At 39.1% G+C, this 21,399-nt stretch overlaps 1 protein-coding gene across 1 annotated transcript in view; it reads left to right on the top strand.

Moving 5' to 3' along the window:
• COL19A1 (collagen, type XIX, alpha 1) overlaps positions 1–21,399 on the top strand; it is a 445,162-nt gene that overhangs the window by 107,588 nt on the left and 316,175 nt on the right. Inside the window, exon 10 of the mRNA XM_010848502.1 lies at positions 18,431–18,439. Coding sequence (XP_010846804.1) covers positions 18,431–18,439 — 9 coding nt within the window. The remainder of the gene's footprint in view (positions 1–18,430; positions 18,440–21,399) is intronic.

The following is a 21,399-nucleotide window of genomic DNA, read 5'->3' as shown; positions in this document are numbered from 1 at the left end:
CTTGCCTTACAGGCAGATTCTTTGCCATCTGAGCCACCAGAAAAGACCTAACTGGGACCACTGGACATGTATTGCTCTGAGCCAGTCAGAGTTCAGTGGGGACTCTGTGTGTGTGTTCATCATTCAGTCATATCCAAATCTTTGCAAACCCCGGCTCCTCTATCTATCGGGAGCTGCATTAGGCATTACCGATAAAATGGAAGCATGGTCCCCAGCCCTCTCTCCTCATTCCTCAGGCATGGATCCCGTAATGAAGGAGTTAGGCCTTGTGATTCTGACTTGCCTTTTCCTCTCCTCAGCTGAGTTGACTGAAAAGGAATATTAAGGTGCTTATTGTTCTTGAGAGGAGCATGAGAAGGCACAAAGCCTTCTGCAGCTGTGCTCAGAATAATTCATAAAGTTAATCATTGACATTTGTTTAAGGACTTTTACAAAAGAGTGTTCCAGGATGAGAACAGAGGCCGCAGCTTGAGGCCATGGGAGGGATTGCTATCTGAAGCCTATTTGTGAGGAAAATGTTTATGGCAAAGGAGTTTACTGAATTTAGGGCTTAGAAATAATTAAAATAGTTAGAAGTTAAGGATTTAAGGAATGTTGTAAAGTGAGCATATTTTACTACAGCTTATAGAGGTTAGGAATTTTAGAGATACTACAGCTGCTGCTGCTGCTGCTAAGTCCTTAGGGGCAAACAGGATTTAGAAAGATAAGAAATAAACTGAGGAATGTAGCATGAGTTACAATGTAATCACAAGTTAACTATAGGACACATACGAGGAAGTAGATAGTAAAGCTGATTCAGAGAGAATCGCTGAAGCAAGAACTCTGTTTGAAGAGCAACAATGATTTATGGAGATAATAAATCTGGGTGAGGGGGAACTGAAAATGTCAAACCTCTGACCTAATGTTTTTGTAAAAGTATAAAAGAGAATCTTAAACTTGAAATAAACAGGCCGTCCAAAAAACTGAGAGGCTGTCTCGTTCACCGACACCGTTCATCTCTTCAGGTTAAATCCCTGGCTGCTGAACTGGACTCTGGCACAAAGTAATGCTCAAAATCTTCCAAGTCAGGCTTCAACAATATGTGAACTGTGAACTTCTAGATGTTCAAGCTGGATTTTAAAAAAGGCATAGGAACCAGAGATCAAATTGCCAACATCTGATGGATCATCAAAAAAAGCAAGAGAATTCCAGAAAAAAAACCCATCTACTTCTGTTTTACTGACTATGCCAAAGCCTTTGACTGTGTGGATCACAACAAACTGGAAAATTCTTAAAGAGATGGGAATACCAGACCATCTGACCTGCCTCCTAAGACATCTGTATGCAGGTCAAGAAGCAACAGTTAGAACTGGACATGGAACAACAGACTAGTTCCAAATTGGGAAAGGAATACGTCAAGGCTGTATATTGTCACCCTGCTTACTTAACTTACATGCAGAGTACATCATGCAAAATGCCAGGCTGGATGAAGCACAGGCTGGAATCAAGATTGCTGGGAGAAATATCAATAACCTCAGATATGCAGATGACACCACCCTATGGCGGAAAGCAAAGAACTAAAGAGCCTCTTGATGAAAGTGAAAGCGGAGAGTGAAAAAGCTGGCTTAAAACTCAACATTCAGAAAACTAAGATCATCGCATCTGGTCCCATCACTTCATGGCAAATGGATGGAGTAACCATGAAAACAGTGAGAGAATTTACTTTCTTGGGCTCCAAAATCACTGCTGATGGTGACTGCAGCCATGAAGTTAAAAGACGCTTGCTCCTTGGAAGAAAAGCTATGACCAACCTAGACAGCATATTAAAAAGGAGAGACAACTTTTGCCAACAGAGGTCCGTCTAGTCAAAGCTATGGTTTTTCAAGTGGTCATGTATGGATGTGAGAGTTGGACTATAAAGAAAGCTGAACACCAAAGAATTGATGTTTTTGAACTGTTGTGTTGGAGAAGACTCTCGAGAGTCCCTTGGACAGCAAGGATATCCAGCCAGTCAATCTTAAAGGAAATCAGTCCTGAATATTAATTGGAAAGACTGATGCTAAAGCTGAAACTCCAATACTTTGGCCACCTGATGCGAAGAATTGACTTATTGGAAAAGACCCTGATGCTGGGAAAGATTGAAGAAGGAGAAGGGGGCAACATGGAATGAAATGGTTGTATGGCATCACCGACTCAATGGACATGAATTTGAGTAGGCTCCTGCGGTTGGTGATGGACAGGGGAGCCTGGCGTGCTGCAGCGCATGGGGTCACAAAGAGTCAGACATGACTAAGGGACTTCACTTTCTTTCTTTTTCTTTGATTTACAAGGTTTTGTTAGTTTCAGGTGTGTAGCAAAATGATTCTGTTACACTGATATGTATCTATATCTATATAGATATATCTGTTTATATAGATAGATACTAATAAAATAAATCTACACTTTTCCAGCTTCTTTTCTCCTATAGGTTATTACAAAATATTGAATATAGCTCCCTCTGCTATATGTGGGCCCTTGTTTATCTGTTTTATGTCTAGTAGTATGTATATGTTAATCCCCAACTTCTTATTTATCCCTTCCCTGCTTTCCTCTTTGGAAACCATAAGTCTGTTTTCTATATCTGTGACTCTATTTCTGTTTTGGAAATAAGTTAATTTATATCCATTTTTTTTTTTAGAATCCTCAAATAAGCAACCATATGATACAGTATCTTTTAATATGCATTTCACCACAGACATAAACTAAACATTTAAAAATATAGTACCATATGAGACATGATAAACAACAGTACAAGAAATCTATTTCAATCCATGAGTAAAATGGCTTTTACATTGTCTTCCCTGATACTGTAAAGATGATTCTAAATGATGAATCTACTCACAAGAAGTTAGCATGCTTATTCAGCAAACTTGAAAAAAAAATGCTATATTTGTAAATTAAACTTCAATTACCTTGTCTTGTTTTTCACTTAAGTTGTTAAATTATTAGAGTTCGCATGTTTGATGCTAAGAAAATTCTCTTCTTCAGTAAAATAAGTTTAACATAGATCTCCATAGCTGTTCTAGCTGCACTAATTACTGCCTCATTATCTAGATGGTTGTGATCCTGTGGTTATTAACCTAACATTGTCACTAGAGTGAAGCTGAAGTGCTAGGAGGTTCCGAAGGTACTTTCTGAGTCCTTCTTAAGCATGTTTCGGATGTCTGAATGCTTCTTTGTTGCTGCGTTGTTTTTCTTAGGAATTATTCAGTCTAATATCCAAATTATTTACTCTTGTAAATGTCAAAATCTGTAAAACCGAACAAACTTTGTCAAACAGTGATACCTTGCTGCAAGGTATTTGGGCTTATTTGTGTTGCTGCCATTAAACGAAGGCTCTTCAATGAGTAAAAGTTCCTTCAGACACCTGTTTAAAGGTCTAATTCCTGCAAAATGCAGTATCCTCCAGAGAACACTATGAAATTTCCTAACTCTTAAAAGAGATTGCTCCATCCACATTTGCTTTGTACATTCATTTCACCAGTCTCTTCCTAAAATAACAATCAGATCGTTAAGATTTCAGATCATTGGGGTTTGAAAAATTACTTGAATATGCAAACTTTTTTTTTAAGCCAAGTAAAGAATCACTGGAGGACTTGGACTATGAAATAGACTATTAGACTTCTTTATTTTGGGGTGTAAAGTAAGATTTATATGTGTTTACATGATGAATGATGGGAAGGCAGATAAAATTCGCCTGTTGTACTCTAAAACATAATTTACTAAGATTGGTATTGAACACTGTTAATTGAATTCTGTGCACCAAGATGACATTTCTTGGATCCTATTTGCAGAAACTCCAAAACATATAAAACTAGGTATAAGGTTGTCTGTGAAGGAAGCTCTCAACTCCCGAAAAGTTGCTCTCAGCAGACGGGGCTCAGTACAAGAGCTTCAGAGGCTCAACCCTGGCAGAAGTTGATCAGGCCATATTCATCAAGGGCCATGAGAGCAAGAAAGCAGCAGGCAAGGAAGTGAATAACGCAAGTCAAGAAACTCTCCAGAAAAATACAGGGTTTCTTAAAAAAGAGAGGGCATTTTAGGCTGAGTGAAGGAACTGGAGCAAAATGTGGTGTTACAGAGACAAACACGACTCAGAATTCAATATGCTGCTGCTTTTTTTAGAAGCCCAAATTTGTAGAGAACATTTCATGTGGTGATTCATCCTACACTCTACCTATAGTAAGAGTTCAATAGATACAAGAGAACATTCCAGCTGGAGATGATTCATTTGGACTTGGTATTTCTGGGAACAGGAATATTCAGCCCCAGGGGCCCATTTGGTCAAAAAGATGACAGAAGTGAGTCTCACAAGATCTGAGTGAAGACACCATCTCCGGGAAACTTAAAAGCTAGCGTGGTAGAGGAGTCGTGGCCGTGCTGCAGTTGTCCTGGCAAACCCGGTTTCATGTTTCCCACAGCGGTTTGCTTGGCTCGAACTTACTTGAGTTGCTCTCAAAGAGCCTCACAGATAAGCAGAGAACCTGTGAAGCCTCCTGTGGGGCTAAACATGGTATCGGGCTGTGCTCAGCTCTTGGGTCCCGGTTTCCCGCATCTTCTGGGACCTTTGCAGTGTCTGTAGAATCATCAAGTTGTTGACCATAGCCTTTCTTCAAGGTCCCACTGATGGGGCTAGGTCTGCTTCTAACATGTCATTCATTTAGCTGTTAGAGGGCTATAACATTCATCAGTGAAAAAATGTCACCTCAAGAGTGTTTTTCTCATTTCTGTAATCCACAGGTTACCATTTATTTAAAATATCTCTAATAAATATATGCAAAATGAAAAGAGCAATAAAGCTACTATGTTATCTGATAGCATGATTCGTAAGTTTTCAATATTTGACTCCAATGAAGATATATCAATTTTTTTATTTTAGACTTGCAGAAATTTTAAATTATATTGTAAAGATGGGTACTTATGTCTGGGGTAAAATATTTCCATTGTTTTATAACGAAAATAACTTGATTCTAAGTTTCCATAGAAAAATCCTTCCTAAAGTATCATGTAGCCTCAAAGGTGTGCTCCCACAGTCTTAACCCATCACCTGAAGTGACCACACAGCATCTCCAAGCTTATCTTGGACTCTGCTTCTCCGCGTTTATGACTCTCTGGGGTTCTTGTTTTAGAAGTGCTTAAGAGTTCTGTTACAAGGCAAAATAAAACAAGGTGAATTGGTTCACTCGGAACAAGAATACATGCAAAGTGCCATAGAACATATATCTCAGGTATCATATTCTCAAAGTGAAGTTTATTTTAAGGTTTAATATTTAAACTAGACTTCCCTGGTGGCTCAGACGGTAAAGCGTCTGTCTACAATGCGGGAGACCTGGGTTCCATCCCTGGGTTGGGAAGATCCCCTGGAGAAGGAAATGGCAATCCACTCCAGCTACTGTTGCCTGGAAAATCCCATGGACAGAGGAGCTGGGTAGGCTACAGTCCATGGGGTCGCAAAGAGTCAGACACGATTGAGCAACTTCACTTTCCTTTCACTTTAGTCATATTAATGAAGGGAAGCCTACCCTCAGCAGCACAGAGTAGAATTTGTATAATAACTGCACTTTACACTTATGTACAATGTGATACATGTATTAAATTCAATGATTTGCATGTAAATCCCATTATCCTAAAATAAACCTATACTTTGAAGTTTGATAGCAGTAAATATTTTTAAATCAAGGCCCTGAACAAAGTATTAGTTTCTTAAGGTGGCATTTTTCTTCTGGGGCCCAGGAGAAAAATAGTATAGTGAACACTATATTATGAAATCAGTTGATGGATTATGGAATCATGAGGACTTTAAAGATAAGAACTATAATATTGTAAAGTAAATAATAATAATTAAAATGTAAATTTAAAAAAAGAACTATAATATTTAATTATCCTTTTTTGTAATTATAATATGTATCACCTTGCACAGATTTGCATAGATTTTCTAACCTGATAATATATGTGACCTTACTGCCAACACATGGCAAGAAAATAACTGTTCCCTTTACAATTATTCAGCGTAGCTAGGGTTTTTATAAGAGATTTGGTTAGCTTCCCATTCTGGGTTCATATAAGAAAATATACTCTATGTAGCAAGTGTTCTTAGATGTTAGTCACTAAGGACTTCTGGTAAGCTTGCTTGGACAGAAACCGCTGTGAGTCAAAACGAGGACTTTGGATGGTCCAGTTTCCAGGAACAGTGAGTGGTTTAATAAGATCACACAAGTGCGTACATACATATATACAGCATGCACACACACATACGTGTACTCACGACTCACATCCTCATGATGTGCAGTGGGAAAATGAGATGTGGACACTGGGAGCAAATCCTGCCCTCTGTGTTACCTCCAGACTTCTCACTCAGAGCGTGCTTGCCTTCATTACTTCATTACTTCATTACTGCAGATAAAAAACTGCTTCACTCCCTATTTCATGTATCAGATATGCTTTTTAAGGATAGTTTTTTAAAATATGAATAATTATAATCTTCATCCTAATAATGTGATAGTAAAAAATTGAATAAATATAGAGCCTAATTTATGCTAAAACCAATTTTTTAATCTTCTGAATTATTTGGAATTTGTCTTAAAATGTTTATTTTCGAGGGAAAACTTTTAGAATGTTAATTTTACTTTTCATGGAGCAAGTGTGCAGTAAGTGATAGCCATCATTGTTCTACCATTCAGTTATTAAATACCCAGAGTTAGAAACATCTGGGATTTGAATCCCAGCTCAAAGCCTTGCTCTGTGTAATTTAGGGCACATCACTTATTGTTTCTAAGTTCTCTTTTTATGAAATAAAAATTATATTGTATCAATTTCCAGTTTTGCCTTAAAGATGAGCTGAAATAATTCATGAGAGTCCCAGCTCAGGACCTGATATATAAATATTTGGTAAACAATAGAAATAATTTTTAAAAAAAGCAGTTTGATTATTTTGTTATTCTAAACTCTAGCTTACTAAAAGACTAAATAAACTAGAACTCATTTGAGTGAATATGTATTATTTATTCAAAATATATCAAGTGGAAAATTTAAAATAAAAGTTGCATATCTTAGATAACTTTGACTTCTTAAAACAAACTGGATATTAGGACTCTAATGAATTTTCAACCTAACTGAAAATTTCATGAGTACAAACTTTTACAATAATAATAGCAGCCATTTACTAAATGATTATTATGTGTTCAATGTTTATTATGTGTCAAGAGACTTCTTTACATTATTTCATTAATTCCCCACTATATCTCTATGAGGTATGATTTATTGTTATTGTTTCATAGATGGAGAAACTTCCCCCAATTTTCACCACTAACTCCGGGACTTGGTGATGGACAGGGAGGCCTGGCGTCCTGTAGTCCATGGGGTTGCAAAGAGTCAGACACAACTGAGTGACTGAACTGAACTGAATAAATAGTGGAATCAGAATCTGAATCTCTACCCACATGAATCCATGGTTTTTGCACCTTTACCATGTTTTCTTCTCTGAAGGGCCCCTGAGCTGCTCACATTTTTTTTTTTTTTTTTTTTGCAGACAGTTCCAAATTAGATCTTAAATTTGTTTGCCTGCAGCCTAGAGAGGGAACTGCACAGGGGGCTTTCCTCCTTCCTGTTCCAGGGAGAGCAGTGTCCCTTGTCTTGAAGTCTATGGGTTCCTTTTTTTTAAATTCTTTCTTTTTTAAATTATGAAAGTATGATAGCACATTTACAGGAGACTTGGAAAATACAGAACAAAGTTATGTATAGTTCAACTGTATATTGCAATTACTTTTTAAGTAGATAAATTAAGATTTTAATTGGACAATATCAAACTCTCAAAAATTTATAGAATGGACAGAAAAGTAGGAGGATATAGTAGACCTGAAATGCACTATGAACCAATTCAACATAATTAAGATTTATACAATTTTCATACAACAGTAAGATACAAATTCTGTCTAAGTTCCCATAGACTAAGAGACACTGGAATATATTCAGGGGGACAAAGCAAGGTGCAAAAACTTCATGGTCTAAAGGTATTGAAATCACATAGAGTCTGTTCTCTTATTACCGTGGAATTGTTATTATAGAAATTCAATATCAAAAGATATTTGAAAATAGCCCACATAATTTAAGGTGCAATGTGACATTTACCAAGAGAGATCTTTGACTTAGCCATTGAAAGCCTCAGTAAAGTTAAAAGACTGACGAAACACAGAGGGTTATTGCAGAGAAAAAAACATTTAAATGAAAAATTAACATCAAAATGAAAAATTAATATCAAGTATACTTTAGAAACCCCATGTATTTGGAAATTAAATGTGAAATCTATAGACCCTTATTTTAGGCTCAATATTTTGATTTAGTAGGAAAAAATGAAATTTAGTTTGCTTATTTAAAATACATTTGAACCAATAGTACATAAGTGTTCCTTTCTCTGCATCTTTGGCAACAGTTGTTATCTTTTGTCTTTTTTTATAAAAGTCATTCTAACATGTTAAATGATATTTCCTTGTGGTTTTGATTTGCATTTCTTTAAGTTAATGATCCTGAACACCTTTTCATGTACATGTTGGTCATTTGTACGACTTCTTTTGAGAAATGTCAATAATCTGCCTGTCCTTAGAGATAACCCTCCCAACCTCAGAAAATTATGTCCACCTCTTGAAAATCATCAGCATGTTTTTCACCAAATGAAAGGATTTTGTGTAGCTTTACCTTCTGAAATAAGTACTATGAAAACAATACAGTTTATTTTGTTTGGTTTCCAAATTCAAAATTATATTTGAAATATTCTTTCGAGTTTGCCACACCTGACTCTCTGGAGATCTTGTCTGTCCTGCACATCCACCTCCAGGCAGGCCAGTCACGGGAACACTCTCCAGATTAACCTAATCTCAACATCTAACCAAAAAATTCTCTTTATGCTCTCCACCAAATATGCGTTTGATATCTAAATATGTATATTTTTTATTCACTTAACCAAAAAGATTTAGATATTCATTTGATCAAAAATACAAGTGCTTCACTTAGTGTCATGACTTTATTAAAAAAAAAAAATCAAACTTCTAGAGGTAAAAAGTCACATGCACTAAGGCGCCAGAGTAGTATATCTGATAACGTGGAGAGAGTTGCCAAGTTGCACTTAAAAATAGCCAGACTAACTTATCCTCATTGTGATCTGTTTTGTGTGACAGGTCTTTTCACCATAAACTCTGAAGCCCCCAGTATTTGTAGCAGGATGAGACTAAACCAGGCAAATCCATTGTTCCCTAACTGTCTTTGTATTTCTTTTCTGTTGGAAAATGAAATGACTCTGATCTTTGCATCTCAATTTTCCCTTAAAAAGACATTTTATGAGAAGACTGCAGCTTCAGGAAAAAAAGGCAGATGCTGTTACAATTTATAAAAGCACAGACAAGGGTGGTAGCTGTTGTGAATTATAATGAACTCTACAGCAGCCCTGGTCCAGATGTAGCATTAATGTCTGAGAAACTCTGAAACTTACAGGAGTGTTTTGAGAAAACTACAGAATTTTTGTCATTTGGCCTTCTCCCTGTATTATCTGGTTTCACCCAGCTTGCCAGTGAAATTAAGAATTAAGACTAATTTCAGAGTTCTTCCCAAGTTAAAAAAGTTAAAATATCTATTTATATGTGACAACTTATTGTCTGAATTGCAAACTAAATAAGGAGAAAAAAAAGTGCAACACAGCTTTATTCTAAAAATGGGATATTTCCGTTCTGTGAATTGTCAAGATTTATAAAACTGGTACGGGCTCTATGTTAGAGAAAATACCTCTTAACAGAGAATCACATGTATACTCTTGTATTTCAGAGAATTCTGCAGTAAATGAAGGGATAGTTAAATCTGGACATAGGCTTGAACTTCTTATCATAAGCAATGTCTATTTATGGAAAAAAAATGACCACAAAGAAAACAGTTTTGTCACACTACTTGTTGGCTTCACTTACTAAAGTTACAAGAATGATATTTGAATTATCAGTGAAAAACGACTGCCTTTACCTAGCGTGAGTCTCATTTAATTGTCTTATCTGCGGACAGTCTATTGATACAGCTAGCACCAAAATAAACAGAAACCTGAGAAGGACAGAGGTAATAGAAGAACAGGAAAAAGAAAAAGAAACTTGCTCACTCTGCAGTTGATTTTATTTCTTAATGGTTTCTTATTCCCTCCTAATGCCTTCCACTCACACCCCAAGTGGAGCAGTTGGCAGAGAACACAACAGATGGATGACAGGCTCGACACATGCAGTCTCTCTGGCACCCAGGCACTCGACTTTTATTTGCTAAACAGTTAGCCAGATTTTAAGACGCTAGTCTGCTCATGTTCCTGTTTGGTTTAATGCACCGTGAGAATCTAGCACACAAATATTAAAACATTGCCATAAAAAAGATCACATAGTCTCTGTTTCTCTGCGTAGTTTAGTGGCTAATTGTTTTATTTCTTTTTTAGAATTTATTTTATTGAAGTGTAGTTGATTTGCAATGTTGGGCTAATTGCTGCAAATTGATTCGGTTATACATGTAATATACGTATATATATATATACACATACATACATATATACATACATATACATCGTCTTTCATATTCTTCCACGTTATGCTTTATCACAGGTACTGAATTCAGTTCCCTGTGCTGTACAGCAGGACCTGGTTGTGTGGCCCTCCTATATAACAGCTTGCATCTGCTGTCCCAGCCTCCCACCCCACCCCACCCCCTGCCCTCCTGCACCCACGTCTGTTCTCTACGTCTGTGAGTCTGTTTCCGTTTTGTAGAGATATTCCCGTGTGTCATTCTTTTAGATCGCACATAAAAGTGACATCACATGATACTTGTCTTTCTCTGTCTGACTTATTTCAATAGTATGATCATCTCTATATTCACCTATGTTGCTGCAAATGACATTATTTCATATTTCAATTTATTTTATAACTGAGGCTTCCCTGGTGCCTCAGTGGTAAAGAATCTGCTTGCCAATTCTTTGAGACTACAAGAGATGTGGGTTCGATTCCTGGGTCAGACAGATCCCCTGGAGAAGGAAGTGGCAACCCACTTCAGTATTCTTGCCTGGGAAATCTCATGGACAGAGGAGCTTTGTGGGCTACAGTCCAAGGGGTTGCAGAAGAGTCGGATAAATCTTAGAGACTAAACAACAACAAACACCAAAATACTCGATTCTATATGGGCGCCACATCTTTATCCATTCACCTGTCAGTGGCCATTTAGCTTGTCTCCATGTCTTGGCTATTGTGGCTAGTGCTGCTTGAACACAGGGATGCATGTGTCTTTTCTAATTGCAGTTTATCCTCATTATTTATTCCTGGTGTAGATTACTGAGATATGCAGTAGTGGGTTTAGAGATGCACTTGGTATTTTCTATAGATGTCTACAAGCCCAGATATTAGGATTTTCTTAATGTGGATGGGTCTACATGAGATTTTAGCAGCTTGGTCAGGGACGTCATAGCGCATGGAAGGTCCTTCCTGAGCCTGCTGGGTAAGAGAAGAAAGTTCTAGAGGATAACCACAGACAGTCAGTATGTTTCTTTCCTCCCACCATCACTGCATTTTCACAGATTACTGAATTCAAAACACAAGAAAAATTGCATCTTTTCCATGACGGCTTCTTGGCCACGAGGCAGAATTAGCAGCCCTGGACTCTGCTCACTAGCACTTTATTTATATTACCCACATAGTCTGTGTCCCAGTTCCCTGTGTGAGCTCCTGGAGAACAAGGGCTAGGGGTGCCCCTCATGCCTGTCACCCCATCACCCGGCCAGCACGTGGCGTCTGCTTGGTTCTGCCTAATGCTTGCTGAGTTGTTCAGAACTCAGGGGGACTTAGCTCCAGGACAATAGATAAGAGAAACACAGGGTGATTGTCAGACAATCATTCTGAGGAGGATTGGAAAGGCCCCCAGATGCTGAAAGGCTTCAGTGAAAGTCTCTTTCACTGTCTGTGGAAGTGGGGTTTGGGGAAGCAGAAACAGAAGGGAGAGTGTGCAGCCCCAGAACTGGCTTCCCATCTCCCCAGGAACAAGCAGGCTGTCCCTTTTCTCTCAAGCAGAAGTCTCCAGGTGATCTTGCTGTCTTGTCCTCTGTGTTAGGTTTGGAAATCTCCTGACTTTCTTACAACATTGCAAAGGTGTGTTCTTCCTCCAGACTTTCACAACCGTTTCCCTCAGGACTAAAGATAAGTAGCTGGTGCCTTCAGCGCCTTCAGTGTGTTGAAGTAACTGATATGGAGTAGAACTATAAATTACCCAACCCGAGCACTATGGATCGGAAGTAATTTGCAGTTCCGGGTGTCTCACTGTCCCCAACAGGAGCTTACTGATGACACTGTCCCCCTCGTTATGTCTTCAGTTGTCATCCATGTGTTAGAGTACTTGATTCAGATGTCCGCTCCTCCTCTCCAGATACTTCAGTGGATGATTCGCTTCGGGTGTCTTCTGTTTCCTGGTACTTTTGTGATGCTTCAACATCACCTCAAGACTGCCTTCCAGCTGCTCTCACAAGAAAGTGAACTATCCGCACACTCATTGTTAACAGATCCACTGTAAGAAAGCCATTCCGATGACATAAATCTGGAGCCCAGATTTTGTAATGAGGTCAGCAACATTGGCCAAAACTCAAATCCCTAACTTGGCTATAAATGGAAAGAGATGTTTACTTCCCCAAACTATTTCAAAATTTTTTTGTTTTTTATTTGAATAATGTGGCTTAGATGGTACAGAGTCCGGCTGCAGTGCAGGAGACTTGGGATCCCTTGGTCAGGAAGATTCCCTGGAGAAGGTAATAGCTGGCTACCCACTCCAGTATTCTTGCCAGGAGAGTGCCATGGACAGAGAAACCTGGCAGGCTACAGTTCATGGGGTCACAAACAGTTGAATATGACGGAGTGACTTTCACTTTCTTTCTTTCTTTTTTTCCAGTGTAATTTGCACTCCAGTAATTTGAAAAAGGATTGTAAAAATATCCTCTTTGAAAGGAGAACTTAGCAGTTTTAGTTGACCAGACATTTACTGTATATACAAGCAATTTAACCTTGAAAAAGCAAGTTATAGTAATGCAAGTATTGTCTAATATCCAGAACAAGATTGTGTGTGTGTGTGTGTGTGTGAGTGAGTCCTAATCTCTACTCTGTGCACTTGAGATTATGTGGGGAATTAATAATGTGCTGAGTTCTCAGTGTCACATTTTAAAGGAGTGTGTGTGCCCAGGGGACAGTTACTATGACATTAAAGGACTCCAAACACTCATTTGAAAAATGATTGGCTTGCTGAATAAGCTTCATGCTGACAGAAAGGGATGTCGTGTGTAAGACCCATATGATATTTGTCCTGTGTGAAATAAGACCAGTGGGCAGAAATTTGGGGCTCAGAAGACACTGTTTCAGTATCCACACATCAAACTGTGTTGTTTTGTGCTCCACAATACGAATTAAAAGCAAACATGCCTGACTTTAAAGAGCTTTCAGTAGGGTCAGTACCTTAATATTCTTTGGTGAAACTGGTGGACACAAATGTATCAATTTACCCCTGACCCTGTGTTTAAGAATACTTCCCCTGCTTGTTTTCTCCTGTGTTCCTCTGCATATACTGTGCACACACATAGACTCAGGTTAAAAGTTTCTACTAACAGTAGATGTTGAGTTCACCTGTTACTAACTCCCCATGGTTATATTACTGTGATTAAGACATGTATTGACCATGTATTACCTTTGGTGGGCTGGCTTTCTCTTCTTTGAAAGATTCACAAAAATAAGTAATAATAGGATCTCATTCATTTTTTTATTAAGAATATTTTAAATTTGCCTTATTCTGAACATTCACGTGAATATATCCCCATGTGTTAGCTGCATAAAGGATCCAACAAATACAAGAATTAAAAAAGTTTGAAGTTTTCAATCCTATGCAGTATATAGCTTTTTTAATTTAACAATTTAGCTTTTGAAATGAAGTCTTCACACATAGGAGGAAAAAATACTCCTCCCTGAAATAAAAGGACTCTGATTGGATGAAATATCTGAAAAAAACATAGGAGGTGTATGTTTTATTTCCTAAAATATTTAGTTGAGTGGCAGGAATGTAAGAACCATATAAAAATTCAATCATGAAAGATTATGGTCTAAGTACGGCAGGACTGTTGTCAGAAAGGCAGAGGTCAGGCTGCTCCTGCTGCTGCTGCTAAGTCGCTTTAGTCGTGTCCGATTCTGTGAGACCCCATAATCGCCAACCCACCAGGCTCCCCCGTCCATGGGATTCTCCAGGAAAGAACACTGGAGTGGGTTGCCATTTCCTTCTCCGGAGGTCAGGTTAGTGATACATAAAATCAAAATCAGATTTACTTCTGGCTTCCTCCTTTATTGGTTTTCATGTTAGGATTCTGGCATTTCACTTCAGATATTTATTTCAGCTATTTCACTCAGCACTCAATTTAAGTAAATTTTCTATTAATGAATATGAATTAATTAGTGGGAAAAGGTGATGGGATTCCAGTTGAGCTATTTCAAATCCTAAAAGATGATGCTGTGAAAGTGCTGCACTCGATATGTCTAGTGCTGAAATTTGGAAAACTCAGCAGTGGCCACAGGACTGGAAAAGGTCAGTTTTCATTCCAGTCACAAATAAAGGTAATGCCAAAGAATGCTCAAGCTACCACACAATTGCACTCATCTCACACACTAGTAAAGTAATGCTCAAAATCATCCAAGACAGGCTTCAGCAATATGTGAACTGTGAACTTCCAGATATTCAAGCTGGTTTTAGAAAAGGCAGAGGAACAAGAGATCAAATTGCCAACATCCGCTAGATCATCAAAAAAGAAAGAGAGTTTCATAAAAACATCTATTTCTGCTTTATTGACTATGCCAAAGCCTTTGACTGTGTGGATCATAATAAACTGTGGAAAATTCTTCAAGAGATGGGAATACCAGACCATCTGACCTGCCTCTTGAGAAACCTGTATGCAGGTCAGGAAACAACAGTTAGAACTGGACATGGAACAACAGACTGGTTCCAAATAGGAAAAGGAGTACATCAAGGCTGTATATTGTCACCAAGCTTATTTAACTTCTATGCAGAGTACATCATGAGAAACGCTGGGCTGGAAGAAGCACAAGCTGGAATCAAGATTGCCGGGAGAAATATCAATAACCTCAGATATGCAGATGACACCACCCTTATGGCAGAAAGCAAAGAAGAACTAAAGAGCCTCTTGATGAAAGTGAAAGTGGAGAGTGAAAAAGTTGGCTTAAAGCTCAACATTCAGAAAACGAAGATCACGGCATCCAGTCCCATCACTTCATGGCAAATAGATGGGGAAACATGGAAATAGTGGCTGACTTTATGTTTCTGGGCTCCAAAATCACTGCAGATGGTAATTCAGATCAGATCAGATCAGTCGCTCAGTCGTGTCCGACTCTTTGCGACCCCATGAATCCCAGCACGCCATGCCTCCTTGTCCAACACCAACTCCCGGAGTTCACCCAGACTCACGTCCATCGAGTCAGTGATGCCATCCAGCCATCTCATCCTCTGTCATCCCCTTCTCCTCCTGCCCCCAATCCCTCCCAGCATCAGAGTCTTTTCCAATGAGTCAACTCTTCGCATGAGGTGGCCAAAGTACTGAAGTTTCAGCTTTAGCATCATTCCTTCCAAAGAAATCCCAGGGCTGATCTCCTTCAGAATGGACTGGTTAGATCTCCTTGCAGCCCAAGGGAGTCTCAAGAGTCTTCTCCAACACCACAGTTCAAAAGCATCAATTCTTTGGTGCTCAGTCTTCTTCACAGTCTAACTCTCACATCCATACATGACCACAGGAAAAACCATAGCCTTGACTAGATGGACCTTTGTTGGCAAAGTAATGTCTCTGCTTTTTAATATGCTACCTAGGTTGGTCATAACTTTCCTTCCAAGGAGTAAGCGTCTTTTAATTTCATGGCTGCAGTCACCATCTGCAGTGATTTTGGAGCCCAGAAAAATAAAGTCTGACACTGTTTCCACTGTTTCCCCATCTATTTCCCATGAAGTGATGGGACCAGATGCCATGATCTTAGTTTTCTGAATGTTGAGCTTTAAGCCAACTTTTTCACTCTCCACTTTCACTTTCATCAAGAGGCTTTTCAGTTCCTCTTCACTTTCTGCTGTAAGAGTGGTGTCATCTGCATATCTGAGGTTATTGATATTTCTCCCGGCAATCTTGATTCCAGCTTGTGTTTCTTCCAATCCAGCATTTTTCATGATGTACTTTGCATATAAGTTAAATAAACAGGGTGACAATATACAGCCTTGATGTACTCCTTTTCCTATTTTGAACCAGTCTGTTGTTCCATGTCCAGTTCTAACTGTTTCTTCCTGACCTACATACAAATTTCTCAGAGGCAGGTCAGATGGTCTGGTATTCCCATCTCTTGAAGAATTTTCCACAGTTTATTATGATCCACACAGTCAAAGGCTTTGGCATAGTCAGTAAAGCAGAAATAGATGTTTTTCTGGAACTCTCTTGCTTTTTCCATGATCCAGCAGATGTTTGCAATTTGATATCTGGTTCCTCTGCCTTTTCTAAAACCAACTTGATGTCAGGAGGTTCATGGTTCACATATTGCTGAAGCCTGGCTTGGAGAATTTTGAGCATTACTTTACTAGCATGTGAGATGACTGCAATTGTGCGGTAGTTTGAGCATTCTTTGGCATTGCTTTTCTTTGGGATTGGAATGAAAACTGACCTTTTCCAGTCCTGTGGCCACTGCTGAGTTTTCCAAATTTGCTGACATATTGAGTGCAGCACTTTCACAGCATCCTCTTTCAGAATTTGGAATAGCTCAACTGGAATTCTATCACCTCCACTAGCTTTGTTCATAGTGATACTTTCTAAGGCCCACTTGACTTCGCATTCCAGGATGTCTGGCTCTAGATCAGTGATGATTGCAGATAGTGATTGCAGCCATGAAATTAAAAGGTGCTTACTCCTTGGAAGGAAAGTTATGACCAACCTAGACAGCATATTAAAAAGCAAAGACATTACTTTGCCAACAAAGGTTCGTCTAGTCAAGGCTATGGTTTTTCCAATAGTCATGTATGGATGTGAGAGTTGGACTATAAAGAAAGCTGAGCACCGAAGAATTGATACTTTTGAACTGTGGTGTTGGAGAAGACTCTTGAGAGTCCCTTGGACTGCAAGGAGATCCAACCAGTCCATCCTAAAGGAGATCAGTCCTGAATATTCACTGAAAGGACTGATACTGAAGCTGAAACTCCAATACTTTGGCCACCTGATGCAAAGAACTGACTCATTGGAAAAGACCCTGATGCTGGGAGGGATTCAAGGCGGGAGGAGAAGGGGACGACAGAGGATGAGATGGCTGGATGGTGTCACCGACTCAATGGACATGAGTCTGGGTGAACTCTGAGAGTTGGTGATGGACAGGGAGGCCTGGCGTGCTGCAGTCCATGGGGTCGCAAAGAGTAGGACATGACTGAACGACTGAGCTGACCTGAACTGTGAAGTTGAAGACATGCTATGTATTGCAGCAATAACATAGTGACAAGGCTCTCAGCAGCAATGATAGATTTTTTTTCCCTGCTTTTTATTACTCATATTCATCTGTGGCCCATTTGGACCTTGAATTCCTAATAAGAAAGGAGCACAGGCCCTTTGATGGATAAACCTGAGAGAAGCTACATGCCACAGAAACAAGCTTTGAACATTATAGTAGAGACAAGAAGCATTGATTGTAATTTTCTTTCAATAATGGGCTAAAATACTGATGGGAAGCCAAAGAAACTTCTTAATTCTTCCTGTGCTGAGACTAGGAACACCGAGGGACAGCAAGAGTTTAGAAAAAACAGCTAATGTCAGCTCCACCAGTAATTTCAGGCAGGCATTTACTGAATAGAATTCAATTTGATCCCAAGCTGCATGGGCACAAGAGTTTTGAAACTGTGATTCAGAGTTGGGAAGGCTCATTCTATTGACACAACTTAGGTTTTAGATAAAATCTTGACAGGAGAAACATAGTCTGTTAATCTCTTAAACAAAATTTTGCTCTTTAAGACTATTATTTCCTTCAGCTGTTATGCTATGCTGTGCTTAGTCGCTCAGTTGTGGCTGACTGTTTGCGACCCCATGGACTGTAGCCCGCCAGGCACCTCTGTCCGTGGGATTTCTCCAGGCAAGAATACTGGAGTGGGTTCCCATGTGCCATGCAATCCTCCAGGAGATCTTCTCAACCCAGGGATCAAACCAAGGTCTCCCACATTACAGGCGGATTCTTTACTTTCTGAGCCATCAGGGAAGCCCAAGAACAGTGGAGCGGGCAGCTTATCCCTCCTCCAGGGAAATCTTCCCGACCCATGAATCACATGAGGTCTCCTGCATTGCAGGTGGATTCTTTACCAGCTGGACCACCAGGGAAGGCCAGCTGTTATGCTACTTAATAATATTTTGGGATAGAGTCGAAAACAAATATGCTAACTTGTCCCTCAGGGACTGGAAAAATGCCAAATGGTTTTAAATGATTATAAGTTTCTATGACATACCTCTCTGGTAACTTTAAGAAAATCTGTGAGAAGAAAATAAATATGTTTCTGAATACCAGAGTTGCACAGTTTAAGCATCAAAAGTTTCCTGATATCTCAAAATCTTCCACATGTTATTGTGTCCTGTGAAGCCAACTCATTTCCTGGGAGAATGATCAGTGCTGTCGATTGGGGTATCATGGAGTTTATTTTATTTTTTTTTTAATTTTTAAAGTAGTTTTATTTATATTACCACTTTAATTATTCTGTAATTTGTTTTGTGTATAGTGTTCTAATTAACCTAAATTTAAAGGGCTAATCATACTTTAAAAAATTTTTTTTTATTATTTTTATTTTTTAACTTTACAATATTGTATTGGTTTTGCCATATATCAACATGTATCTGCCACAGGTATACACGTGTTCCCCATCCTGAATCCTCCTCCCTCCTCCCTCCCTGTACCATCCCTCTGGGTCGTCCCAGTGCACCAGCCCCAAGCATCCAGTATTGTGCATTGAACCTGGACTGGCGACTCATTTCATATATGATATTAAACATGTTTCAATGCCATTCTCCCAAATCATCCCACCCTCTCCCTCTCCCACAGAGTCCAAAAGACTGTTCTATACATCAGTGTCTCTTTTGCTGTATTGTATACAGGGTTATTGTTACCATTTTTCTAAATTCCATATATCATGGAGTTTAGAATTATGTTTACAAAACAAATTTTTGGTCAGGAAAGATCAGAGATCAGTTAACACTGGCCATAGGAAAACATTTTCATTATAACAGTCATAAGACCAACGTCCATCAAAAAGAGAAGCTTTCTTCCTCTTAAGGACTTTTGGTACCCTGTTGCCAGATCATCCAGGTGTGACCCTAACCTGACATAACCCCAGAGGCGGGTGTTTGGGTGCCAGTTCTCACAGCACATGGTATAGAAGAGTGAGCCGTGAGCAAAGACAGCAGGGAGCTACTGGTACTCCTCTCCTTTTTCCAAAAAGTATTTTTGGCAATGTGCACTGTGTCAGCGTGCTTTACTGGATTACATACCATATCTTGTTATCATGTGTAACTTGTAAAATGATATAAAACGTTATATTGAACCAACCCATGAAAATAATTGTGTTCCTCATGGACAAATGGACATAGTTCTGTGATGAGTAACAGAAGCTGTTTCCACAGAATGCACCCTGGGGTCAAATCTGAATGTGCTTTGACTATCACTTTATTAAACAAAATGGGAAGTTTCTAATGTAATTGTGGGATGCCTGAGGTCTAAAACTATATACCTTTTTAAGTAATCTAAATATATTTATTACATAGATAAGAACATAGTATTTTATTGCTGCTTCAACACTTCTTAAACTTAGCCACAAAGTTTTGCCTTTGGTGTCCAGTATATTCTGTGATAAAAGCAGTTTTACTGTGCAACACAGATAATTTAACTGAAGAAAAGCCTTCATCTTTAAAATTATGTGCACGTATATCGCAGTATGGGGCATCCCAAGTGGTTCAGTGAGGAAAGAATCTGCCTGCCAATGCAGGAGACGCAGGACATGTGAGTTTGGCCCCGAGTCAGGAAGAGCCCCTGGAGGAGGAAATGGTGACCCACTCCATTATTCTTGCCTGGAAAATCCCGTGGACAGAGGAGCCTGTCTGGCTACAGTCCATGGGGTCACAAGGTATTGGACACGAATTAGCAACTGAGCACACACATAGAGCAGTCCGCTGCGGCTAAAAATGATGGAACCTTTCCAGAAATGTACTAACTGATGAAATGATAAAGATCTTTCTAGGCTTAAACAGAATATATTATTGCTATTTTAAAATTTGAAGACATGATTTTTTTCTTCATATATTTGAATTTTATTTTAAAAATTCTAAGAAGTGATATCTAACTTCATTCTAGGTAATACTTAAAAAAAACTATTGTCTTAAAAATGTTTGCCGGAAATAAAGTGGTCAATAGAATTGCTAGTTTGTTTTGAGCTTTCTAAACCTGGAAACTCGGGAGCCCAAGTCACTTCCTTGGAGCAGCTGAATTCCTGAGGCTCCACTGGGAATGTGCACATCCTCCCTGGGTATCTCATTCTAGCTCATGTGCTGTTTGCAAAGCAGGCTTGTCAAAGAGATGGCCCGTGAATTCCAGTAATGGAAACTGATAGGCCTCTGCTGAAAACCTTCAGACCCAGCAAAGGAACCAGATGGACTGGGAAGAACTGAAAATTCTCCCAAGTAACTGTTTCAAGTAAAACAGCATCAGCATGTCTTTAAAACTGATTTAAAGACAATCGACAGGAATGAGCAAGAAAGTATATGCTCTTTATATGTGTGTGTGTGCGCACGTGTGTGTATACACATATGCATATATATGTATATATATGTATACGTATATCAGTTCAGTTCAGTTCAGTCGCTTAGTCATGTCCGACTCTTTGCGACCCCATGAACTGCAGCACGCCAGGCCTCCCTGTCCATCACCAACTCCCGGAGTCCACCCAAACCCATGTCCATTGAGTTGGTGATGCCATCCAACCATCTCATACTATGTCGTCCCCTTCTCCTCCAACCTTCAATCTTTCCCAGCATCAGGGTCTTTTCAAATGAGTCACCTGTCTGCATCAGGTGGCCAAGTATTGGAGTTTCAGCTTCCACATCAGTCCTTCCAATGAACACCCAGGACTGATCTCCTTTAGGATGGACTGGTTGGATTTCCTTGCAGTCCAAAGGACTCTCAACAGTCTTCTCCAACACCACAGTTCAAAAGCATCAATTCTTTGGTGCTCAGCTTTCTTTATAGTCCAACTCTCACATCCATACATGACCACTGGAAAAACTATAGCCTTGACTAGATGGAC

This window comes from Bison bison, unplaced genomic scaffold (genome assembly GCF_000754665.1).
Source record: "Bison bison bison isolate TAMUID 2011002044 unplaced genomic scaffold, Bison_UMD1.0 scf7180017864268, whole genome shotgun sequence".
Classification (NCBI taxonomy): domain Eukaryota; kingdom Metazoa; phylum Chordata; class Mammalia; order Artiodactyla; family Bovidae; genus Bison; species Bison bison.
This window is presented reverse-complemented; position numbering and strand designations above follow the sequence as displayed.